Genomic DNA, 27295 nt, shown 5'->3' on the forward strand with positions numbered 1-27295 from the left:
GGTTGTGGTGTAGACATAGCCTTTGTGTGTTCTGCAAATCATTGGTCATGGTTCATGAGCAAAAATCTATTAGGTGAGCTGCAAGGGGCCAGATCAACAGAAGTTGTGCCAAACTTGGCTCAGATGGAAATTGTTCTGTCCGTCTTGTATACTATCTTCTCTGTTTCCTCAAGGAATGCGTGCAACAGCAGGTGTGGGATTTTTTTTTCTTTTTCCAGTTCTCTGGATCTTGCTAGTTTTATTGCTCTCTTTCTTTGCATTAAGAGTTTTAAAAGCTCACATTTTGATCCCCTTTAAAGGGAATGCTGAGCTAAAGCTATTGTGCCTAATCTTCTATTTGTTCTATTTTTCAAATGGTTCAAAAAATGTAGTGGTTTGACTGGTAAAAGAGGAGAGGTGCCCCGATTTTTAACTTGAGTCAGGGTAGCTGAACTATAGCTGTGATTTCATGTAATCCCAGAAAAGCGAGCATTGGACCAGGCCTGACAGTTTACCACTGCAGAAAATTTTTCCATCACCTGCTCTACAGATTTTATGTTGGAATAAAGACAGTGAAAACATTAAAACTTTCCACTATGAACAATTAGGGACATAACATCAGTTTTCATACAAGAAAAATGTGTTCCTCCTTTTATTTAGCTAACAGATGAGTGACAAGCATAATTGGACTCTTTAAATAGAAATGTAGCTTTGCATTGCTACTTTGATTTACAAAAAGGACAATAGCAAAAACTGTTTAAATAAAAGAATAAGGCACAGAAAGTAGAAAAGAAGTAAATGATTTAATTACAGTCTTCCTCTGACTCGTTGCTGTCTCTTTTTATTTCAAGGTATTTTTTTGGCCAATTTTAAATTTATAGCACATGTAAGGAATATGACGTTTGGAGAATCTGACTAAACAGCCTTTGGAAAATATACCATATGCTCTGATTTGTGGATGTTTTATAGCTGTGTAAAAATAAACATAATAATTTTGGCTTACATTTAGGCATTTTGAAACTGCCTTTCTCTTTAGTTTAAAAAAATAACAAACCTTCCCAACCTCTTAACATACGCCTTGTTTCTGCAATCAGATCCATGTGGGCGAACCTTTTCAGAATTCCATTAAAGTCACTTGGGCTTGGAATATGTCCACTCTTGTGAATCCAGTTATAGGATAGGGGCCAAATTGTGGCAGAAACACAGGAAAAAGTGAATAATTGTGAGAAATGAAGCACAAACTGATCTTTGAGAATAAAACAAATTTAAAATCTTTAAGAGCATTTTTTTTTCTGTTGGGGAGGAGGGGAACGTGTTGGGTGAGACAGTTTATTCCTTGTGCTATCTAGTAATTTATTGCTTGAGACCCCCTGTAATTCATATGAATGGTATTAAGAGTTACAAACAGAATTGATGTTCTTATGCAGATTTAGATCAAATTATAAATTGGTCAAGTGAGCAGACAACATGGGAACAGCATAAAATGTAACAAAGATCTAAAGCTTATAAAAAAGGAAACTATGTATTAATCAATTTACACCTCAGAGCGCCTAGGAAATAACTCCATACTTTAAAGTTGTAGTTTTAGCCTTGACTGTTATCGTGCTGAACACTATAGATGTGACTCACTACTGTGGCACTCCTTCTATACACTGGTGTAACTTCATTAAAATCAATAGAGTTACACTGGCATGAAACTGGGATAACCCATGGTGAATTGGGGTCCATTTGTCCTGAAACATACATGCTGTAAAACTGTCCAGTGGTTATTCAGCCTGGATTAGTTACTGACAGTCCTTGTCAAGTTGGTACTTTTCATAATCGAGACCAGACTAGAGAGGACACAGGCATATTTGTACTAGAATTTGCTTGTTCCTATAGGTCTTTTTGTTTCTTTGTTTTTAAAGGTTCTGTAAACCACACACACGTCCTTACTTTTCAAGTATGGCATATCTACTTTAACAGCTGGAAAGTAATTCTAAATTGTCTGAAATCAGACCCACACCCACACAGTAAAAAGCCTTGACAATGATAATACTGCCAGAAAACATGATTTTTCCCCAAGGGTCCATCAAGAATGACGCATAGATTCTTCATAAAATAGATTGTTGATTGTTGATTTTGGATATGTTTCCTTTTGATGATTTTTAGTCACTGAGTGCTTCCCAGCTTTTGGGATGAAAGAAGTTAACTGTTTCATTGATTTTTTTATTCAGCTGCTTGCTTTGCAGTGGTACAACTAAGTGCTGACTTTCATAAGAATGACAGCACTTAAAAAGATTCATGGTATATTCTTTGAGTGCTTGCACACAGGTGCGTGTGCACCCAGAATGCTGGAGCTGAAGGGTTTTCTGCAGTAGTACCCTCCGAGCATCACAGGCACCCTGCACATCTTCATGATCCCTCCTGAGTCTGCATAAGGTCAGCACCACCACGCTCAGTTTCTTGTCACTGCCTATGGCTTGACTTGAAGCTCCCCTTCTGGTTTCCCTCATGGTTTCTCTTCTGTGTAGTCACAGATTTTAGCTCTCTACCTTAACTGTAAGTAGTTAACTAACGCTTTAAAAAAAGAAAGCTACCAACCAGATAATACTTTATTTTAAGTTTATTTTAATATTTTTCACTGTTAGACACAGATGGCATGCAGCGCTTGCCAGGTTTTAAGCATTGCCCATCATGTAGGGTCTCTCCTCTAGTAGTGACCCCACACACAAGCTGCCTTTTTTGCCTCAGTGAAGGACCTATTAAGGAGAGGTGCAGATTTCCAGAGATGTGCATATCAACCACCACCTCACGAAGCAGGCAGTGAGGCCCAACTCAGATCATTAGGGTGGCTGCTATTGTTTCTGATGGACTCCTAGGCTCAGACTCTTCTCCATGGAGAGAGAGGGGTTGATTTTTCTCTTTGCGGCCTCCCTAAAAGAGGACCCATAAAACAGACCAGAACCACTTGAAGTTGAAGACAGACTCCTTTTCTTCAAAAAAGGACTTGGAACATCACTGGGACACTTCAGGTATTCAGGGTAGAACTGGTCTGTCAACCTGTCTCTCTCCAGTACAGGTGTAGGAAATATGGTACTGTGTCATCATCTGCAGCACCATTTGCAGGACTGCCATTGAATCTGGTTCCCACTAACATGGTTTCAATACATTACTGGTACCAACAACTCCACAAGTGTATTAGACAGCGAAGGATTCGCTTTGCCTCTCCATCCCAGACTTCCCTATGGTGCAGTAGTCCATTGCACTAGTGGTATCTCCTGCTATTCCAGGCCAGTCTGGCTCCTCACCTCTGACGTAGAGACTGTTAGCAGCACCAGCTAAGAAATGTGACAACGACTTGGTCCTGTTTCCATCTCTGATGCTAGCACATGACAGGTTGGCTCTGGTAAGGTTTTCGGCCTCAGTTGCACTCCCTGTCTTGGCGCTTGTGGCCTTCGTGCCTGAACTTTTGTCAGAGTGGGTACCAACCACAGCTTGTATTTTGGCACCATCTACACAGTCTTTCCCATGCTGATACCATACTATACCACACTCTCAACATCTTGGGATGCTTTTGCAGTACTGACTACCATGCTTGCCTTGGTACTTATGCTGGCCTCTTCACAATGAGCTACAGATGAGTCAGGCCACCTTGTGGCTTCATCACGCCACCCCTGATTCCCTCTGACTACTCAGTTGGCTCCTTGCATATTTGTTTGGAGTCCTCCAGTACTTTGCCATCCCCCGCTAGATGGTCTAGCAAATCTTCTAGGCTGCTGCCAGAAGGAGAGCCAATACTAGAAGCAGAACCAATCAGGGAGCAGAGACAGATTGTTGTGGCTGTCCATGCCTTTATGCTCTTGCTTAGTGACCTTTTTTGAAACCTTGGGGTGTCTCCCGCCTGTGCATGCCTTCACTTCTTACATAGTCGGGACTGCTTCAAGATCTGATGCAAACTTTGGAGGGACACTCCAAGCCCTACCTCCTAATGATACTGCTTTTGATTCACCTGAATGGCATATGCATGTGCAGCTACTAACAGAAGAAAAAAATGGTTTCAGAGTGGTAGCCATGTTAGGCTGTATCAGCAAAAAGAACCAGGAGTACTTGTGGCACCTTAGAGACTAACAAATTTTATTTGAGCATAAGCTTTCGTGAGCTAAAACCCACTTCATAGGATGCATGCAGTGGAAAATACAGTAGGGAGATATACATACACAGAGAACATGAAAAAATGGGTGTTGCTATACCCAATATAATGAGAGTGATCAGTTAAGGTGAGCTATTGTCAGTAGAAGAGAAAAAACCTTTTGTAGTGATAATCAGGATGGCCCATTTCCAGCCGTTGACAAGAAGGTGTGAGCTCTCATTATAGTGGGTATGGCAACACCCATTTTTTCATGTTCTTTGTGTATATATATCTCTGCCTACTGTATTTTCCACTACATGCATCCTATGACGTGGGTTTTAGACCATGAAAGCTTATGCTCAAATAAATTTGTTAGTCTCTAAGATGCCACAGGTACTCCTCGTTCTTTTAGAAGAAAAAAAATGTTACTTATAGAGGCAGTGACTTCCTCTCTACCCATGGGGTAAGACCCAGGAGCTGAAATTTTAACAGAATTTTCTTGGTTGGCTAGCTGTTGACCAGAATATTAATGGTTAATACATGTCGTCTCACTGCCAATCTTCACTCCATAAATCAAGAATTTCTCTCTAATCAGATAATGATGTTGTACATTGCTTATCAATGCTAGGGGAAAAAAACAAGACAAGTTTTTATATAATGAAGATAGGGAAAAGACCCAAATTCCTGATTGTGTTTGCCAAACGCTGTGTGTTCTCTAGCTTTTTTCCCCCTTTTCATATAGCTTAAACAATTAGATGTTTCTGTCTCATGTTATTTTTCACCCTACTGATTTTATGAGGAAAATCTATTTGTGCTCTGTGTATGTAACTGAAGATCAATCAACTATGGAAAATTCACTATGGGGTTAAGTGTAGTCTGAAGACATTAAACAGCTGGAGCTATCAGCAGGGAAAAGGTAGGGGTCCATGGAAGATGTTCACTCATCTCTCCATCCATAAAAGAGAAGAAATAAGAATGCAAAGGAAAGGAGGGACCCCGTGACTTGAGGACAGAAGTGCTTTTCCACAGTCCTCTGAAGGATCAGTTTGGGGGCTTCCATTCCCATCTAAAAGGATGTGAGTTTCTTAGACTACTATAGCCCTGAGATGTGTATGTGGACTTCTTTTCTTGAACAACTTGTAATATCCAACCTTGGAGCATGGGCGGGGATTTTGCGTTTTGGTTGTTTCCACCTTGTGAACCAGGTTGACCTGTCAACTCAACCTGCTGTCCCATTTGTCTTGATGCGTATATTCACTGGGCCTCATGAACCCCGGGAGACCACATAACTAAGTGGGCTGAATAGGGGTGGAATAGAGAGAGTATATAGTTTTAAATACATCAGGAAGACTATCACAGAACTGAAGGCCTTATTGTGATTATTATTAAAAAAACAAGGAGTAGTTGTGGCACCTTAGAGACTAACAAATTTATTTGGGCATAAGCTTTCATGGGCTAAAACCCACTTCATCAGGGGTGTTAGCCCACGAAAGCTTATGCCCAAATAAATTTATTAGTCTCTAAGGTGCCACAAGTCCTCCTCACTCTTTTTGCTGATACAGACTAACACGGCTACCACTCTGAAACCTGTGATTATAGTATTACTGGAGCAACTTCATTGAATCCTCCTCTTTCTTTTGGATCCAGATCCTCAGCTGTTATAAATCTGCATAGCTCCATGGAAGTTGATGGAGCTATGCTGATTTCCACCAGCTGAGAAGGGGAATACAATGAAATGGCACCAGTGATGACTTGGTTTCATATACTGTAATATAAACAAAATGCTTATCCTCTTTAAGTTCTCATTTTGAGAAAAATTGCAAATCTTAATTGTAATAATATTGACCAAAAAAAATCATCACCAAGTATTACTGTGACTGAAAAAGATTAGAGGACTTTTTTCCTGGGATATTTTTTTTTTAATTTCTAAGTTCTGATCATTAAATTGTAGTTTTGTTTATAGACTAAGCTCTTAGGGACAAAAACTGATTCTGTATGATGTTTACCTTAATGGGTCACTGATCTCTAGGAGCAGCTGTGCAGGAGGGGAAGTTACTGTGTTTATGTGGATTTTTCACAGAACAAGGAAGAGAAACATTCTGAGAAAAGTCAACAGAGAACTACAAAAATGGTCAGGAGACTTGGGAGTAGATATGATGGCTAAAAGGGCCCTTTAACTCTTTTTTTTTTTCTAGTTGACTAGATTTCAAATTGATAGTGTCCTTTTTAAATGTTTACATAAGAACGGCCATACTGGGTCAGACCAAAGGTCCATCTAGCCCAGTATCCTGTCTTCCAACAGTGGCCAATGGCTAGTACTCCAGAAGGAATGAACAGAACAGGTAATCTTCAAATGATCCATCCCCTGTCACCCATTCCCAACTTCTGGCAAACAGAGGCTAGGGACACCATCCCTGCCCATCCTGGATAATAGCCATTGATGGATCTATCTTCCATGAACTTATCTAGGTTTGTAATTTTTTAACCCCATTATAGTCTTGGCCTTCACAACATCCTCCAGCAAAGAGTTCCACAGGTTGACAGTGCATTGTGTGAAGAAATACTTCCTTTTGTTTGTTTTAAACTTGCTGCCTATTAATTTAATTTGGTGACCCTTAGTTCTTGTGTTTAAAGGAACAGATGATGCAGGGGAAAGAAAGCAGACAAAGTTCGACATGTGTTACAGGCAAAGTCTCTTTCCACAGCCACAACTCAGAGTTGAGAGGCAACAGTAAATCCCATGTGTAACATTTAGCTTTCCCTTGTTACTCCGCCTTCTGCAGATTGACACACAGATGCTCTTCTCATGTTTTGCTGAGATGCAGTCTCTTGTTTTTAGTGATGTTCTGTCAATGGCAGCAGCCATGTGGCGTTATCCTACATAAAGCAACAATTGCAAAATTACCACAGACAGGCACATTAAAACGATCCATTCTATCCTCTTGACATGTAGATTTGAAAGCTATTATGCTTTCAAGCATAACCTAATGAAGTGATTCCTGCGTATGTGGAGACTTATAACTGATTATCTCTAAGAGTCCTATGGCTTCTATTAAAGAGGAGTGCGAGTACTAATATTAACAATTCATGGTTACAAAAGCTTTCTTACTGTCATTCTTATTGTGGTCTCTGCCTAATAAACAGAGCATGGGTGCTATCTGCCCTATTTTTTCACTCATAGTAACTCATTTACACCTTTCGCGTCCTCTAACATTTAGCTCTCAAAACAATAGGAACAAGAGATCTAACTTCACCCAACATACTTTCCATAGACTAAAAGATCTATATTTGGGGAGAAGGGGAAACCCTGAGAAAACAGGCTTTATCCCACCATTTTAGAGGCAGATTAATATTTCCAGGAATTAGTGATCAGAAATTGAGATCACTCAGCATGGCCGATCACAATTTCTCTGTCAAAACTCGTTTTTGACGGAAAAAAAATCACTTTTCAAGTTAACAAAATTTTCCAAGAACAGTTTCTTGTCTGCCTAGAATTTTAACTTTTAGTCAAAAAGCCTGAAGGCCCCAAAACTGAAACACTTTGGCAGAAAATAAAATTTATTCAAAGATTCTGCTGCAGTGCCTCATGGGAATTTGGTACATAGCTGGGGAGCTCAGCCCATGCATCTTCCATAATGGGAGGGATATCTAGGATGCGTCATGGTGGTTTTATCAAGCTACTCATCTAACAACTTAGGTTGATCTTTTTGTGCTACAGTGTGGTCTAAGCATTTTCTTTGAGTAGTTTTATTTGTCTCTGAGTACCATCTGATAGCTTGTCTTAATAGATTAAATAAATACCAACCTGTCCCTAACTAAAGAAATGATTTAAAACAGAAGAAAGAGTTCAAGCCAAATGCTGAAGGAAGGAATCAACATCATTTCACATCTGGCCAGTTGGAGAAAGGGGAGGAAATCACACTTAATTTGTAGAAGAGCCCTCCACATACCAATACCCAATTACAAGGTGACTGCAAATTACTAGCAGACTAAAAGTTACTTACATGTCTTGAAAGTTTACAAATACATAACTCTGAAACTTTTTTGGAAGGATAAGGAGAATTATTGTAAGTTTATTGTACTAATAAGTCATTTCCCCTTGATGTGGGAGCCTTGAATATCTTTTACTCATTCAATTTATTGTAATTTTGAAAATTAATAATCCAGGCTTCAGGTTCTTCACAATCATCTCTACATACACCCACACCTTGCTATTTTCCTGGTAGTTGAAGTCAGAAAGCCAATTAAACCTGGCTCTCCTTTGGTTATGTCTGAACTGGGCCAAGTTCAAGGCCTTCTTGGTTCAGGGACCTCACCTATGGAACTCCCTTCCTTTTGAAAATTAGCAGGCATGCATATTTGCCAGACAACTGGCCTGACAACAGAAATAATAAAGTTGACTGCAACCACATTTATTAGTTACTCATCAAAATTTGGAACCTGTTGGGGTTCCCTCCACACTCTGAACTCTAGGGTACAGACGTGGGGACCCATGTGAAAGACCCCCTAAGCTTATTTTTATCAGCTTGGGTTAAAAATTTTCCCAAGGCACAAACTCCACCTTGTCCTTGAACAGTATGCTGCCACAACCAAGTGATTTAACAAATAATCAGGGAAAGGATCCACTTGGAGTTCCTACTCCCCCAAAATATCCCCCCAAGCACTTACACCCCCTTTCCTGGGAAGGCTTGAGAATAATATCCTAACCAACTGGTTACAAAGTGATCACAGACCCAAACCCCTGGGTCTTAGGACAATAGAGAAATCAGTCAGGTTCTTAAAAGAAGGATTTTATTTAAAAAAAAAAAAAAAGGTAAAAATCACCTTTGTAAAATCAGGATGGAAAATAACTTTACAGAGTAACAAAAGATCCAAAAACACAGAGGATTTCCCTCAGGGCCAAACTTTAAAGTTACAAAAAGAAAAACCAGGAATACACCTTCCTCTCAGCACAGAGAAAATCACAAGCCAAAACAAAAATAAGCTAACACATTCCCTTGCTAGTACTTACTAATTCTAATGGAGTTGGATTGCTTGCTTCCTTGATCTGTGTCCGGCAAGCACACAGGACAGACAGACCAAAACCTTCCCCCTCCCCCAAATGCCCTCCAGATTTGAAAGTATCTTGTCCCCTTATTGGTCCTTTTGGTCAGCCAGCCAAGTTTCCTGATCTTCTTAACGCTTTACAGGTAAAAGGATTTTGTGCCTCCGGCCAGGAGTGATTTTATAGTACTGTATGCAGGAAGGTTGTTACCCTTCCCTTTATATTTGACAGAACCTTTCCTGGTCATTTAGTAAATGTTTTTTCAATAACTGAAAGTGACATTCATTGTAAATCAGATAACTGCTCAAACTCAGAAGTCTACCTAGTGAGCGAGTCAAGGGTAATAAAATCATTCATCTCCAGAGAAAATGATTGGTCAAAGATTTTATGATCTACAAATCCAACAAAGTAACTGTTGGAATCAGATTAAATGTTATCTAAGGTGTCACAGAGAATTCCACTTTATTACTGTAAACCACACAGAATATTTTGTTAAAGGTTTTTTTCCATAATCATGGCTCGATGCATCCCTGCATTATGGCACTTTTTTTTTTATCACATTGAAAATACCCACCAGAGAATATCCCCAGGATAAGGTTTCCACCATTTACCCCTCCACTGGCATAGAGCTGTGTCTGGTACATATTGTGTTCTGGCCAGTTACTGTTCCCTGTGGCCCTGAGGAGTTCTGAAGCCAGGGGCTCGGCAGATTACTGATGAGCCCTAGAATCAATAGAGGAACTTCGGATTGTGTCCACAGTGTTTTAGGATCCATGTGGGTATTCTAATTATACAATTTTCTGTTCTGGCTTTGTGTGTGTGTATGTATCTTTTCCATGCCAGATCTTTTACACTGTTAGAGATGTTGTTGATACCATGGATGGGCAATGCTGTCTAATAGGTTGATGACTCTGATATCAGCTTTGCCATTGCCTGGTGTAGACCTTGGAAAAGACATACTTACAGCAAGAGTTTTCAAAAATGGCTTGTAATTTTGAGTGGCCAAATCCAATTCAAATCTATCAAAACTGCAAGTGCTCAGCATTTCTGGCAAAACAGGCTGAGTTATTTTTAAGTTGGATACTCAAAATTACAGATCATTTTTGAAAATCTGCACCTTAAACACTGCCCCAAGTGTCCCAATGGTGAAATGCAAGTAATGCTGCCTCACAAGGGTGTTATGAGCTTAGCTGTCAGTTAGCTGTCAATTGTACAGTATGTTCTATATCCGGGATCTGCAACCTTTGGCCTGCTGCCCACCAGGGTAAGCACCCTGACGGGCTGGGCTGGTTTGTTTACCTGCCGCATTTACAGGTTTGGCCGATCGCGGCTTCCATTGGCAGCGGTTTGCTGTTCCAGGCCAATGGAGGCTGCGGGAAGTGGTGTGGGCCAAGGGATATGCTGGCCGCCGCTTCCCACAGCCCCAGTTGGCCTGGAGTGGTGAACTGTGGCCAGTGCGAGCCGCAATCGGCCTAACATGCGGATGTGGCAGGTAAACAAACCGGCCCGGCCTGCCCGGGGGCTTATCCTGGAGGGCCACGGGCCAAAGGTTGCCGATCCCTGTTCTATATGCATAAGATGATTAAAATGCTATGCAAAATTATCTTTATCTGGCCTCCCTACAACAGGTTACTGCCATGCATGCAGAATAAGTGGCTTGTGGAGGAAAATAGGAGATGTAAAATCTTCAGTGATTTTGACTGACTGTGTTAGTGGACCTTCTGTAATTGTGATGGAAAGGAACAGGAGCAAATATCTAGTGCCACAGAATCTTTAGGGCTAGCTCTGTCTTTATATTATTTGTCTGTTTGGAATATGTAGTAATGCATAGTTTTTGTTTTTGTTTTTCTATGTAGCACTTTTCATCTGTAGATCTCAAAGTGCATTACAGAAAAGGTTGGTATCATCCCGATTTTTTCAGATGAGGAAACTGAGGTAAAGAGGTGCAGCAACTTGCAAAAGGTCACCCAGTAGACCAGCTGGAGACCAGGGAATAGATCTTGTTTCTTGAGTCTCAGTCCAGTGTTCTATCCACGGGGCCATACTGTCTATCTGGCCAAGATTTGACTGCACATGTTCTATCCACACATCCATTATAGCAGAGGCTTTCAACTGATACAAATATGGTACAACTTTATCAATATGACATTTTTCCTCAAAAAATTGTGTGCACTATGAGATAAGACTGTGATATCATTCAAGGGGGTCACCATCGTAGCCTGTTTCCCAAGGGTTTGATCCTATTGTCACAATTCAGGGCAACTCCTCCAAAATCCCTCAAGGGGAACCCACTCTAGACTCTTGGCTCTTCAGTGCTTTCCTTCCTGCCCAAGGTTTTGCAGGCTATGCAGTTCTCTAGCTATACAGTGGTCTCCTCAGCAAGCCAGACCTGCCTCAAAGGTCAGCCTGTGTATAGCCTTTGGAGAGAAAGCAAAAAACAGTGTAACTGCCCACAGTTGTAAGTTACTACCCAACCCTTTCTAAGCAAGCACACATTTATTCTTAAAGTGAACGTATCACAGAAAAAACATTTAAAAAAGAGAACTTACACACATGCTAAAAAGCTTACCAGAGGTCCCCAGCTCCAACCTTGGGCTCTGAGAGGTGTTAGCCCTTCAAAACCTACAAGATCATAACTGTCTCAGATTGAGAACCAGAACAGCCATGAATCCTTCATTCTTTCCTTTTATACAGCTTGGGCCTTTGATTTTGGCCTCTTATAACAGGTGATCCTCAGACAACTTCTTTGGGCGTAGGTATAAAAGTCTGGGTTTTTGTATAACCAAAATTGGGAAATAGGTATCAGCCTCCCTCTAAAGTAGTAGTTCTCAACCTATTTACCACTGTGGGCTGCATCCAATACTACCTGTATGGCCCCAAGGGTGTTTTCAAAGAGCAAAGCCACTAGTTACCCTTATCTACGTGAACATCAACAAATGTCCAATTTTAGGTGGAAATATAAATCCTTCTGCATAATATTCCTCTTCTCTTAATCTTTATCTCTTGTATAGATATGCACAACATTAAGAATGGAGAGGAGGGTTCATGATAGAGTAAATACATATTTCAGGGTTTTTTTCCCAAAAGAATGGAGTTATACTGAAGTCCAGATATTAAACTCCTTCAGGAACTTTTCGTATTGGTACTTATTATCCAGCTTGTAATTTTGTCCTTACTGTTGCTTCTGATGCTGAATGGTGCAACTTTATCTCCAAATTCTGTCTTATGACATTTCTATACAGAAAAAAACAATGACATACTTTCGGTACAATAAAATGACTTGTAGTTTAAATTTGTGAAAACAAGAAGCAAGAATGAAAATAAAGTCTCTGAGAGAGAGCAATGTGTGTCTCTCAGTCAGCTACTGTCTTTGAAGAGAGACAGATTTCTTTTAATGTAAAGAGCAAAGGAATCACACTCCTAGCTGCAGTGTAGATATAGTTATGTTATAACAATGATCCAGAAACATTTAATAAATGACAAATAATATTATGAATGTTCTGCAAAGTCAAATACCAATTAAAACTGGCTGGGAACATCTGATTGGTGATTGAAAAAAACTACAGAAGCTCCTGGCTAATATGCATAAAAATGAGAGCAAAGCATTACGCTAAAATAACTTGTTAATTGCTTTAATTTTTTCAAGATGAAATGTTGGTAAATAATTTGTTACTGGACTTTCATTTAGGTTGTTTTTCAAATTAATGTAATAACTTTAAAACTAATCGCCATAATATACAAATCACTGAAACAAGCTAGATGTTAGATTGTAGAAGTGTTAATGCTTACCTACAGGATCCATTCTTCTGCTAATACTGGCAGGACTGTCACTTTTCCTTAAGATACTAGGTAGGTGAGTAAGGGGGCACAAGTGACTCAATTCACCACTCTGTGTGTGGGGCTGAAAGTAAGTACTAGTCATCCCTTTCCCCAAGTAGGTGAGTAGAAGTGGTTATAGAGAAGTGGGGAATGGGTGGAATCAAGGTTTTACTCCTCTCACCCCAAGCACTGGCTAGCAGAGCTGAGTTAGTTTCATGTGGTAAGTGTACTGTAGATGACTGTAGCACAGAAGTAATGGGGACAGACTATCCCTCTGCTGCTCTTGGTGTTGGGACTGCTATATGTCACCCCTTATGGAAATCTTAATTTTCTTAAGAGAGAGAGGATGAAGTCTTGAGGTCCTCAGTTTTGTTGTATTCTTTTCTTATGCACGCAAATTCTGAGATTTTGCTTGAGCAAAAACTTAATAAGGGCATCGCAGTTTGGGCAGAAAAGTAAAGTGGAATCTACAATCTGACTTCTGATGTGCTCATGGTTCTAAAGATTTTCTAATTTATTGGACATATGTGTAGTTATATTTATAACTAATATTCAATTCTCCTTATCTGTTTTAGGTGTGAAATTAGATTAAGAATTGAAACATGAATCTAGACTCTGTCCATAAATTATCTGACAAGACACAGGTTTTCAGGACCCAACAAAGACAATCTGATGAACTAGCTGAAGGTAGCAAAGCAACAGGTAACCTCTGTAACTCAAGTTTACCATCTCAACGGCTCCATCCATACTCCTCTCATCATCCTTGTATGCAAATTAGTAACAACAATGACTGGGAGATTTCTGAAGAGCTCCGACTTCGGGAGCTGGAAGAAGTTAAGGCTAGAGCGGCCCAAATGGAGAAGACCATGCGCTGGTGGTCAGACTGCACAGCCAACTGGCGGGAGAAATGGAGCAAAGTTAGAGCAGAAAGGAATAAAGCCCGGGAGGAAGGGAGACAATTGAGAATCAAACTGGAGACCACAATGAAGGAACTGAATGCACTGAAAAAGCTAAACCAAGACTTACTAATTGAAAAGGAAGAGTGGGAAACTGAAGTCACTTGGAAAAAGAAACCCAATTTCTCAGAGATGTCCTGTATGACAGAAAAGGAGTACCCGTTTGTGTGTCTGGAACAAGAACCTGTTAAAGATGTGATCAAGAACAAGATCCTTGCGGTACAAGAAACACATAAGGTAAAGGGAACTATACATTTGTATCTTCAGAAATCTGCATTTTTAGCAAGACTACATAAGGTCTACTTTTCTATGCTTCATGGTAACACTATACATGTATGCCTGTCTCCACTACTAAAATTTCAGTACATAAAGCTTTGTTTATATATAAACTAGAAGACCAATTTGCATTATCACTCATATATAAACAGTTGTCATGGGGGCAGTTACATGAGATGATAATTTGGGCTCCCCTGTGACTTGTATAATTTTTCCCCCTTCAAAAAGCAGTGTAGGTTTTCTGGTGTCCAGTCATTAATGTCTTTACTGGTCTATGGACACAGGTAGATCTGAAAATGAGTGGAAGCTATTTATATAGTCTGGTCTTCCAAAATTCTTCCTGCTCTTCACAGTTAATTCTGGATTCTAGTGAATAACTTTGAGTTCCTTGGGGGGGGGGGGGGGGGCATCCCCTTCCTGCAGAACAGGAGTATTAGTAAAGAGCCAGGACTGTAGTTATGTTGTTTCTTGGTAATATAGGATCAGAAGGTAGCCATGGACTCTTAATGAGTGGAATAGTTTGGTACAACTTTTCCAGTTCTACAGTTGCCTGTTTTAAAATAAAGGAACTAGTTTTAGCAAATGGAACTGTACCCTCTTCCTTTGTAGGTATTCATTCCAGCCCTGGATATATATTATATATATTATATACCCATCATAAACAGCATCACCTATAACCTGTATTGACTATAGGCCTGATTCAAAGCCCAGTCAACTCAAAGTTTGCATTGACGTGAATAGACTACGAATCAGGGCCTTCAGCATGTACATCTTTTGTCGGAATTTCCACCGACACTGCTGTGAGGTGAACTACACTATGTGCTGTGACCCTGAATACACATTTTACTGGTACTTGAGAATCAACCTGAAAAAAGATTCTGAACCATTATACATTTCATTGTGTGTTTCTTCTTTAGGCACACTCAAAAAAGGGGCTTAGACATAAAGCCAAATTCTTTGCTAATGTAATTCCTTTTATTTCAGTGGACTTACTCCAGTTAAGAATTTTGGCCTCAAGTTTATTATGAACTCTAAGATTTTTGCAACAATTGGAAAATTATATTTGAACCTTATTCAGAAGGACTAGCCAGTGATTTGATTCTAATGTGTTAGGCAGTTTCCTGCAAGTTCACCAGACTTAATGAAAATGTTGTGCTGTTATGATTTGTCCTGGTATCATCATCATCATCATCATCATCATCATCCAACTTTTTTTATCAGGCTGACCTCGACGAGTGGTCACATCATGTAACGAAGATATTTTTCATTTACTCTAAGAAGAAATGTGCTGAATTAAATACAAAACACTATGTTCCTAATTATTTTTACACGAAGGATCCTTTTAAAACTATATTTGCAATATTGATTTTAAAATGAACTCCTTTAATTAGACAAAGTGATTATTCGAGGTATACGCATTGGTCTTTGAATCTATTCATTTAATCACCACTGACATCCATAAAAAGTGTAATAATTCTCTTGACTTTGCTACTAAACATGCACACTATGATCAGTGCATCTGTCTTTGTTATAGAAGAGAACTACAGTGTGCTATTTGTTATTTAGCAATCCTATTTAAAACTCAAAAACACTGTAATGCAGAACTCAAATCAATGAACACCCAAACAGTATTTTCTGTTTATAGTCCAATGGAAAAACTCTGGCCCTAGAGATTTTCCTTTGACTTCAACAGGGCTGGAACATCACCCCAAGTCTCGAATTCTGCACAGACGTATGTTATTAACTGTATGTCAGAGTGACTAAAATGTGTAATGTGCAGGGCCTAAAGGAGGGAATGACACAAATATATTTTAACAGCATATCTTCTTCACTGATGAAGGATAATATGCCAGCTTTAATTTGAGGCTTTATAGTTTCAGAGTGTTAAAATTGCCTCGGAATATCCATTTACCTAATTTACAGTATCTTTTACAATATAATTTTCAGGCATCATGTTAAAAAGTTTTGGTAATGTCAGTCGAACAGAGTTGTCAGGAACAGTACAGAGGTTTATTGAGAGAAACTGAATTAGTGTATAAGCTAATTGGAGGAAACACAATTTATTGTATTTCTGAAGTTAGCTGGATTTCTCTTGGGAGAACTTCAATTTACTTAATTATGGATTACATTTTGTTCCCACAATTCTTTATGCAAAATCGTTTGCCTTCACAAAACAGAAATGTATTTAGGCATAAACTCTATTCCCTTCCCCTGCACAATTTCCGTCCCTCCAGAAAAAAAACAGTGGACATCAATGGGATTTGGATTCAGGGTCACATCTGGGACCTTTTCAAAATGCTAGCTGGAAAGAATATTTCAATGCCTGAGAGAAACAGATCCTTGGCTTCACACCACTCTGGTTGGATACACCTTTTTTGTGGTGTAGAGCAGGGGTCTCAAACTGAAATTACCACGAGGGCCACATGAGGACTAGTACATTGGCCTGAGGGCCGCATCACTGAAACCTGTTCATACAATGATACAAAAGTATAGTCAAAAATGAAAAAAATGAACAACTGAAGTTACGTGAGACCTGTGGGGTGCTGCTGAACATATCATGGCTTGCCTGCCCCGTCAGCTACTCTGGAGGCACCAAGCGGGATTTGATCTGAAAGGGAAAACCGAAAGCCTGGGCAAGACACTTGGCTCTCACCTCCTGAATCTAGGATTTAAAGCCAAATTGATGGTACATGATATGAGTTTGCTGGTCTCAGCTTAAGCTCCGGTGGTCAAGTCTCTTGTGACTCCTGTCTGTTGATTTAAAGGGCTCTGGGGCCAGAGGTATGGCAACATGTGCAAGATGCAGTCCTCGAGAGTCCCCCAGCTCTGAGCACCTGGGCTGGGGTTAAAAGCAAAGAGGACACTAGCTTCCACAAGGTGATGTTCTGTTGTAATCATTCCTGTGGGGGAAGAGCCTCCTAGTTCATGTACACAGAAAAATGAAAATGCTTAGGGGGCAGGGAGCAGCCAGCTGCAGTTTGTAGGCTGGGAGCATGTGCGGCGTGTGATCACATGTCTTGTAGCAGGAGGTGCTGTCCTGAGAGCATGGGGGATAGAGGCACATTGATCTGATTCAAGTAAACAAAACCATCCAACCCCCACCCTGAAGAGAACTTCTCACCCAAATCGCTCATCCCACAGCGCTGCAAACCTTCCACCTTCGGCAGACAGTAGCCAAAACAGAATGCCAAACCACCTCACACAAACAACAAAACATGCCCCCTCCCTGCCCCTATTCCAACCCCTTCCCCAAATCCCCGCCCTGGCCCTGCCTTTTCCCCACCTCCTCCCTTGAGCATGCCACATTTCCGCTCCTCCTCCCAACTCCCCCGGAGTGTGCAAACAGCTGTTTGGCGGCAGCAAGTGCTGGGAGGTAGGCGGAGGAGCGGGGAGCTTGGCTGCAGAGCACCCACTAATTTTTCCCTGTGGATGCTCCAGCCCCGGAGCAACCACGGAGTCAGCACCTATGGCGGGCCGTAGAAAATAACTCCATAAGCCGCATGCGCACCAAGGGCCGCGTGTTTGAAACTCCTGGTGTAGAGTGCCACCAACCACACTAGCTGATCATCAAGGTGGTCATTGGCATTACTGACCACAGTCTATTGGCCTCTCATATTGATGTGCAAGATATGTGATTCTTCCTTCTGTGCAGCTGTACATGTTTGAAGAGCATGACGGTCCTTGTAGACTTCATTATGAGATGGCTGTTCCTTACATATGTTTGTCTTTTTGGCTTAGGATGTTTTATTCTTATGTTTTTTTCTCAGGAGGTAGAGACAACTGAAAACACATTAAGAAAGAACCAAGGTACGAGATTCAATCTGAGCCTTCCTGACTCCTTTGCTCCTGACATCAGTTGGGAAAAGCCTAGACAAAGGCTCGACAACATAGTCCATCCTCAAGGGAATGAATTAATGCATGTTTCTGCTTTGCATTTGCAATTGGATGAGTCACAGAAAGTCTTACAGAAGGAAAGAGAGTAAGTGCAAAATTGATTCTCCCTAGAGCAAGTTACTTAAATAAAACCAGTGTTCTAAAATGGTCACATGACCATTAATTTCTGTTAAGAGGCATATATCTAAATATTTTAGGAGGAAAAAACTTAGTATAAGGAAGTTTGTTTTATGTTGTTGACAACATACTTCTGCGTTTTGTGAAGATTTCCTCAATATTTCTTATGTTTGGTGTCATATACTTGAGACTCTATATGACTATCTGGAAAAATGTGAAGTTGGAATTGGCTAAGGCTGCTTGCTTGCTATTCAATATCAGTATTACTGTACCTGGTCTTTGGTATGTTAAGTTACTGGAATGTATTCTCCATAGCATTACACTTGGAAGCTTCAGCTAGTGCAGTATGACTCCCTGTATGCTCAGCCGTGCGAGGCTTTGGGTTGAAAGGTGCTACACAGGTACAAAGTATTAATACTATTATCAATAAACCTCAAAATATGCTCCATCTAGGAACTGGATAACTTAAGACTAGAAAAAGAATACAGAGCCTTCATTTCAAGACATTAATCGGAATAGGCGATAAAATGGCAGATGAAATTCAGTGTTGATAAATGCGCAGTAATGCACGTTGTAAAACATAAGCCCAACTATACATACGAAATGATCAGTTCTAAATTAGCTGTTACTACTCAAGAGAGATATCTTGGAGTCACTGTGAATAGTTCTTCTGAAAACATCTACTCAATGTGCACTGACAGTCAGAAAAGCTAACAGAATGTTAGGAATCATTAGGAAAAGATAGATAATAATACAGAAAATATCATATTGCCTCTACATAAATCCATGGTATGCCCACATTTTGAATACTGCATGCAGATGTGGTTGCCCCATCTCAGAAAAGATACACTGGAACTGGAAAAGGTTCAGAAAAGGGCAACAAATGATTTGGGATTTGGAACAGCTTCCCTATGAGGAGAGATTAATAAGACTGGGATTTTTAACCTTGGAAAAGAGATGATTAAGGGAGATATGATAGAGGTCTGTAAAACCACGACTGGTGTGGAGAAAGTAAATAAGGAAGTGTTATTTACTCCTTCTCATAATACAAGAACCTAGGGGTCACAAAATGAAATTAATAGGCAGCAGGTATAAAAGAAACAAAAGGAAGTATTTATTCACACAATGCACAGTCAATCTGTGGAACTCTTTGCCAGAGGATGTTGTGAAGGCCAAGACTGTAACAGGATTCAAAAAAGAACTAGATAACTTCATGGAGGATAGGTCCCTCAGTGCTCTGAAGTGTTCCTAGCCTCTGTTTGCCAAAAGCTGGGAATGGGCGACACGGGGTGGATCACTTGATGATTACCTGTTCTGCTCATTCCCTCTGAAGCACCTGGCATTGGCCACTGTCGGGGGACAGAATACTGGGCTAGATGAACCATTGGTCAGACCCAGTATGACCATTCTTATGTTTGTCTGAGGTAAGTAGTGAATGTCTAGTATCTGTTTGGTGCTCTGAAGGAAGAGACTTGGTGATCTCATTCTAGGTGGTAAGAGACAGGTGTCTGCATCAGAGCCATTAGTGGGAATAAGGGATTAGCTGATCATCCCTGTGAATGGTCAGTCTAGAAAAAGTATTGAGGAACATCGATTGGGTCTTTCAAGAAAACTTGCAATGTGTGTTGTACCCATGAAGTCAGAAGACTTCAGTCACCAGAACTGTTGTTCCAATAAGAACTTAAGTTAACTGAAAAAAGAAAAGGAAGAAAATTTCCCCTCCTCAACAACAGCAGAAGTAGATTAAAAAAATTCAGTTCAAAGAATCAGCAACAATAGGCTATGATGGAGCAATGTTTTCCATTATTCCTTTTTTTTTTTTTTTTTTTTTTTTTTGCAGCTATCTTGTGGGTATTGTGAGTCTGTGGGGGTGTTTGTTTATGGATCAGTTTTGGCATGCAATATGTGCAAGACTATCACACAGCTATTTTTTTCCCATAATAACAGAATGTTTCTGAAGGATATAGTGCTTGTATTTTCTGTATAAATCTGTTCTCTTAAACTGACCACAAAGCTCTGTAAATGGGTGGCTGATGTTAGTAGTCTCAAGAAAATAATGTCTTTCAAATGCCTCACAAAACCAGTAAGTGCTAATAGTTTTAAGACTCTAATAGTTTTAAAGTAAATGCAACCTGTTGAAAATATTAAGTCTTGCAAGTTTCATTGTGTCCCCAACTGGGCATGCAGTTAACAGTCTTAATTGTGCAACGCTCTTGCATCTTCCGAAAATGGAGCCTGCCCTGTGATCTCTCACAGTTTCTTAGATCCAACACTATGGTGTGGTGAATGCCTCATGTATGTGATAGGCACCTCAGATCCCATTGATTCCAAGGAGAGTTGAAGGTATTCAGAACCTAGCAGGAGGCACTTAGTACTTGTCTAGCAGAGAGAAAAATAAACTGGGAATCAGAAGACCCAGTTTTTATTCTTGGCTCTGCCATTTGATCTGCAGTTTAATCTTGGGTAAGTCACTTCACTTTGATTAATAGGCAGCAGGCAACTCATGGAAGTTACTAGATCGCAGGCCCTGGTTCTCATGGGAGACTTCAATCACCCTGATATCTGCTGGGAGAGCAATACAGCGGTGCACAGACAATCCAGGAAGTTTTTGGAAATTGTAGGGGACGATTTCCTGGAGCAAGTGCTGGAGGGACCAACTAGGGGCAGAGCTCTTCTTCACCTGTTGCTCACAAACCGGAAAGAATTAGTAGGGGAAGCAAAAGTGGATGGGAACCTGAGAGGCAGTGACCATGAGATGGTCGAGTTCAGGATCCTGACACAGGGGAAGAAAGGAGAGCAGCAGATTATGGACCCTGGACTTCAGAAAAGCAGACTTTGACTCCCTCAGGGATCTGATGGGCAGGATCCCCTGGGAGAATAACATGAGAGGGAAAGGAGTCCAGGAGAGCTGGCTGTATTTTAAAGAATCCTTATTGAGGTTACAGGGACAAACCATCCCGATGTGTAGAAAGGATAGTAAATATGGCAGGTGACCAGCTTGGCTTACCAGTGAAATCCTTGCTGATCTTGAACACAAAAAAGAAGCTTACAAGAAGTGGAAGACTGGACAAATGACCAGGGAAGAGTATAAAAATATTGCTCGGAGATGCAGGAGTGAAATCAGGAAGGCCAAATCACACCTGGAGTTGCAGCTAGCAAGAGATGTTAAGAGTAACAAGAAGGGTTTCTTCAGGTATGTTAGCAACAAGAAGAAAGTCAAGGAAAGTATGGGCCCCTTACTGAATGAGGGAGGCAACCTAGTGACAGAGGATGTGGAAAAAGCTAATGTACTCAACGCTTTTTTTGCCTCTGTCTTCACGAACGAGGTCAGCTCCCAGTGTCCAGTTCCAGTCCCAGTGGAGTCCTGTGTCCAGTTTTGGGCCCCACACTACAAGAAGGATGTGGAAAAATTGGAAAGAGTCCAGTGGAGGGCAACAAAAAGGATTAGGGGACTGGAACACATGACTTATGAGGAGAGGCTGAGGGAACTGGGATTGTTTAGTCTGCGGAAGAGAAGAATGAGAGGGGATTCGATAGCTGCTTTCAACTACCTGAAAGGGGGTTCCAAAGAGGATGGATCTAGACTGTTCTCAGTGGTAGCTGATGACAGAACAAGGAGTAATGGTCTCAAGTTGCAGTGGGGGAGGTTTAGGTTGGATATTAGGAAAAACTTTTTCACTAGGAGGGTGGTGAAACACTGGAATGCGTTACCTAGGGAGGTGGTGGAATCTCCTTCCTTAGATATTTTTAAGGTCAGGCTTGACAAAGCCCTGGCTGGGATGATTTAGTTGGGGATTGGGGGTTGGACTAGATGACCTGCTGAGGTCCCTTCCAACCCTGATATTCTATGATTCTATGATGTGCCTGTATTTTCCCCTCACGCTCTTTATCTGTCTTATTTAGATTGCAAACTCTTCAGGGCAGGGACTGCCTCTTATGTGGTTTTGTACAGTTTCTAGGCCAATGGAACAACAGACTCAATGGGAGCCTCTGAGTACTGGTGCTACTGTAACACAAATAATAAATTAGTACTTCATATCCTCATCATGCCATTGGTAAGCACAGTATACAGGAAAACTCCACTTTCCAACGATATTATCTACATAGCCGTTCAATATGTACACTTGATACTACTACCCAAACAGAGCATTTTACACTCATTAGAAGTTCCTTCTTTAATTTACAGTTTCATCCTTTTGCTGTCCAGTGTGTTAAATGTCCTTTCTGTTTTGTTAATTCACTTCTCCTGTAAGGTCAGGATCACACTTCCCGTTATACACTGTAAAGGTGTGAATTCATCTCTTTAGCTGTCCTGTGCTTCACTGTCTGCTGTTTTTTCATGGTTACTCATCAGCCTGGTATCATTATTTTAGCCTTGACTATGCTAATGATGGCTTCAATTTTCTCATCCTATTCAACTGTAATGTATTATTGCTGGTCATGATGGCCTATGAGAGTAATATTTTCTTCAGACATCAACTATTCTCTGAAATTAAAAAAAAAATCAAATTGTGTTTTCTAAATGATATCCAAACTACTGCTTCCAGGCAGAAAACTCGACCTCATTATTGAGAAAAGGGGTGAGACAATGTTATTTATTAGTTGTATTACCATAGCATTTAGGAGAATTAGTCATGGACCAGGACCCCGTTGGGCTAGGCACAGACACAGAATAAAAAGATGCTGCTTGTGCAAAGAGAAAAGGAGTACTTGTGGCACCTTAGAGACTAACACATTTATTTGAGCATAAGCTTTCGTGAGCTACAGCTCACTTCATTGGATGCATGCAGTGGAAAATACAGTGCGGAGATATATATACATAAAGAACATGAAACAATGGGTGTTACTATAAACACTGTAACGAGAGTGATCGGGTAAGGTAAGCTATTACCAGCCGGGGGGGGGGGGGGGGCTTTTGTAGTGATAATCAAGGTGGGCCATTTCCAGCAGTTGACAAGAACATCTGAGGAACAGTGCGAGCAGTGGAATAAACCTGGGGAAATAGTTTTACTTTGTGTAGTGACCCATTCACTCCCAGTCTTTATTCAAGCCTAAGTTAATTGTATCCAGTTTGCAAATTAATTCCAGTTCAGTAGTCTCTCGTTGGAGTCTGTTTTTTGAAGTTTTTTGTTGAAGAATTGCCACTTTTAGGTCTGTAATCGAGTGACCAGAGAGATTGAAGTATTCTCCGACTGGTTTTTGAATGTTATAATTTTTTATGTCTGATTTGTGTCCATTTATTCTTTTATGTAGAGCTTGTCCAATTTGACCAATGTACATGGCAGAAGGGCACTGCTGGCACATGATGGCATATATCACATTGGTAGATGTGCAGGTGAATGAGCCTCTGATAGTGTGGCTGATATGATTAGGCCCTATGATGGTGTCCCCTGAATAGATATGTGGACACAGTTGGCAATGGGCTTTGTTGCAAGGGTAGGTTCCTGGGTTAGTGGTTCTGTTGTGTGGTGTGTGGTTACTGGTGAGTATTTGTTTCAGGTTTGGTGGCTGTCTGTAAGCAAGGACTGGCCTGTCTCCCAAGATCTGTGAGAGTGGTGGGTCGTCCTTCAGGATAGGTTGTAGATCCTTGATGATGCATTGGAGAGGTTTTAGTTGGGGGCTGAAGGTGATGGCTAGTGGCGTTCTGTTATTTTCTTTGTTGGGCCTGTCCTGTAGTAGGTGACTTATGGGTATTCTCCTGGCTGTCAATCTCTTTCTTCACTTCCGCAGGTGGGTATTGTAGTTGTAAGAATGCTTGATAGAGATCTTGTAGGTGTTTGTCTCTGTCTGAGGGGTTGGAGCAAATGCGGTTGTATCGTAGAGCTTGGCTTTAGACAATAGATCATGTAGTGTGGTCAGGGTGAAAGCTGGAGGCATGTAGGTAGGAATAACGGTCAGTAGGTTTCTGGTATAGGGTGGTGTTTATGTGACCATCGCTTATTAGCACCGTAGTGTCCAGGAAGTGGATCTCTTGTGTGGACTGGTCCAGGCTGAGGTTCATGGTGGGATGAAAATTGTTGAAATCATGGTGGAATTCCTCCGGGGCCTCTTTTCCATGGGTCCAGATGATAAAGATGTCATCAATGTAGCGCAAGTAGAGTAGGGGCATTAGGGGACGAGAGCTGAGGAAGCGTTGTTCTAAGTCAGCCATAAAAATGTTGGCATACTGTGGGGCCATGCAGGTACCCATAGCAGTGCCGCTGATTTGAAGGTATACATTGTTCCCATATGTGAAATAGTTATGAGTGAGGACAAAGTCCAGCCACCAGGTTTGCCGTGACAGTATTGGGGATAGTGTTCCTGATAGCTTGTAGTCCATCTTTGTGTTGAATGTTGGTGTAGAGAGCTCCTACATCCATAGTGGCCAGGATGGTTTTATCAGGAAGATCAGCGATGGATTGTAGTTTCCTCGGGAAGTCAGTGGTGTCTCGAAGATAGCTGGGAGTGCTGGTAGCGTAGGGCCTGAGGAGGGAGTCTCCATAGCCAGACAATCCTGCTGTCAGGGTGCCAATGCCTGAGATGATGGGGCGTCCAGGATTTCCAGGTTTATGGATCTTGGGTAGCAGATAGAATACCCCAGGTCGGGGTTCCAGGGGTGTGTCTGTGTGGATTTGTTCTTGTGTTTTTTCGGGGAGTTTCTTGAGCAAATGCTGTAGTTTCTTTGATAACCCTCAGTGGGATCAGAGGGTAATGGCTTGTAGAAAGTGGTGTTGGAGAGCTGCCTAGCAGCCTCTTGTTCATATTCTGACCTATTCATGATGACAACAGCACCTCCTTTGTCAGCCTTTTTGATTATGATGTCAGAGTTGTTTCTGAGGTTGTGGATGGTATTGTGTTCTGCACGGCTGAGGTTATGGGACAAGTGCTGCTTTTCCACAATTTCAGCCCATGCACATCGGCAGAAGCACTCTATGTAGAAGTCCAGTCTGTTGTTTCGACCTTCAGGAGGAGTCCACCCAGAATCCTTCTTTTTGTAGTCTTGGTAGGAAGGTCTCTGTGGGTTAGTATGTTGTTCAGAGGTGTGTTGGAAATATTTCTTGAGTCGGAGACGTCGAAAATAGGATTCTATTAAACACCCTTTAGTCTGAGTCCTGTGGGCCCAAGTCAGCTGGCACGGGCCAGCCGTGGGTGTCTAATTGCAGTGTAGACATATCCTGTCTGGTGCTCTCTGCTGCTCTAAATCCTATTTCTTTAGATCTCTGGATAATGGTAGAAAATAATGCTTTAATTATTTTGAATAAAGGGTAAAGGCAGCAATCAGAGTTCATTATTTAAATACTACAGTACCTTTCTCTAAGAGGAATCAGATTGTTCTTCATGCATTATGTAGTCTTCATATTTTCATAGATATTTTCTTGGTTGTAGGAGTAAGTAGAGCTTCATACTCAAGTATCTTGATGGAGGCAAATAAAAATTAAAAGATGTCATCTTAATGAAGATGTAATAGTACTTCTGAGATCAATACATCCCCATTTCCAAAATATTTCTAGAAGCTTCCTTCAGGAGCATATAATATTTGAAATGGCTAGAGAATACAAAGAAAATTTGAAAGCATTTCATTTGGGTTATTAATGTCTAAATTAGAACATTTATGGTTTCCATTCAGTACTGTGCATATGTTATGTATATGTCCCCTTCCAATACTCCTCTGACTGTACTTAGACAAAGTGAATATAGTCTTTGAAAATTTCATTACAAACTACCCAATGTAAAGGTCAGAAAGAAACAAATCTAAAAAAAAAAAGCCAAGTGTTCAAATTGAAATCCTGAGAGCTCTATTCAAATATAATTATTTTATGGCTTCCAGAGTATGGGAACCAGAGAAAAAGTGCACTCATCTGATTGAAATACCGCAAACCCATCATGCTTGCAAAAGCACATTATCATACTTCTGTCAGCCTAGACCCTGAAATTAGGGGACAGTGCAAACAGATCACAACTTTCTGCAATCTGTGAGAGCTGTAGGAGACTGGCAAAGTCTGAAAGAAGAGCACTTCTGGCTGGGAGAGAAGCATGGCCAGTGTAGCTGAGAATGTACTGATTCATACCTCCAATTAGAGTTTTCTATTGGTGGAGTACTTAGGGAATAAGCAGTGAAATTTTAATGCTGCTTGCCTACCAGCCCTAGAGGAAACAGGACATGCCCTTCCTGGAAGTACAAGTTCAAGGATTTTCATTTTGACAGAAGACTAAAAAAGGAGTGCTCACGCCATCTGGAAATGGTGGTATATCAACCTTCTTTTTAGCATTGTGGACTTTTTTCCAGGTGTTGAAAATGAACTCCACTGACTTCAGTGGAGCGAGGCGGATTTACACCAGCTGAGGACCTAGCGCTAGGAAACTCGGAATAAAGAGGGAACTGAGATAGAACTATTCCAAAAAAAAAAGTATAATTAGCTATAAACAATGTACACTAAAAGCCCAGGGAAGATGAATGTGGTAAAAGGTGAAACAAAGCTCAAATAAAGTAGATCACTGCATGGAGTGGGAAAGCAGCCTGGCACAGGAAAAAGTGAAAACTTGAGAATGCATGATTAAGATAATCTAATGAAAGATAAAATTGGCCTTTCCCCTTTCTTTACACTCTAGTCTGTTGTTCAGATATTGCACTCATTCAGTACCTTTTCTCTGATGGTCTTTGCCATGGTATATTGGGTCAATTGAATCTGGTTGAAGTCATTTCCAAGTGTCCTTTGGTTTAGCATAGCATTTCATGCATATTTCACAATGTTAGATTGTTTGGGTTCCTTCTCCTCACTTTGGTGAATCTCTTTGGCTAATCCTTTGAACATCATAAAAGTAATAGAAACATGTAATTTAAAAAAACAAAAACAAAATACTATGCTCAAATCTAGCAAAGCAAGACAGTTTAGAAACAATACAAAAGATATTCAGAATCAGCTTTGTTATCTTAAATATTTTTTAATGATGATAATTAAAACATTTTTATAGAATGCATTTTTCCCTGGAAAAAGAAGTCGAGAAGCTGCGCTCTGATCTCTCTCAGTGGAAATGGAAATATGAAGAAATGCAACAGTCCAAGCTGGAGAGCCTGAAACAGGTATGTTGGCAGAAAAAAACAAAATACTACTGCTGGGG

The 27295-nt window shown here is 40.7% G+C and overlaps 1 protein-coding gene across 2 annotated transcripts in view; it reads left to right on the forward strand.

Moving 5' to 3' along the window:
- Positions 1 to 27295, forward strand: part of CCDC102B (coiled-coil domain containing 102B) — a 361276-nt gene that overhangs the window by 27712 nt on the left and 306269 nt on the right. The window contains exons 1-4 of one of the 2 annotated variants that reach the window (XM_075125326.1): positions 10990 to 11030; positions 13529 to 14146; positions 17953 to 18164; positions 27149 to 27257. In XM_075125326.1, the coding sequence (XP_074981427.1) occupies positions 13556 to 14146; positions 17953 to 18164; positions 27149 to 27257 (912 nt within the window). In that variant the 5' untranslated portion in view covers positions 10990 to 11030; positions 13529 to 13555. Of the gene's footprint in view, positions 1 to 10989; positions 11031 to 13528; positions 14147 to 17952; positions 18165 to 27148; positions 27258 to 27295 lie in introns of those variants that run through there. The other variant, XM_048840158.2, reaches the window with a different exon arrangement.

Source organism: Caretta caretta, chromosome 2 (genome assembly GCF_965140235.1).
Source record: "Caretta caretta isolate rCarCar2 chromosome 2, rCarCar1.hap1, whole genome shotgun sequence".
NCBI classification, from domain to species: Eukaryota; Metazoa; Chordata; order Testudines; family Cheloniidae; genus Caretta; species Caretta caretta.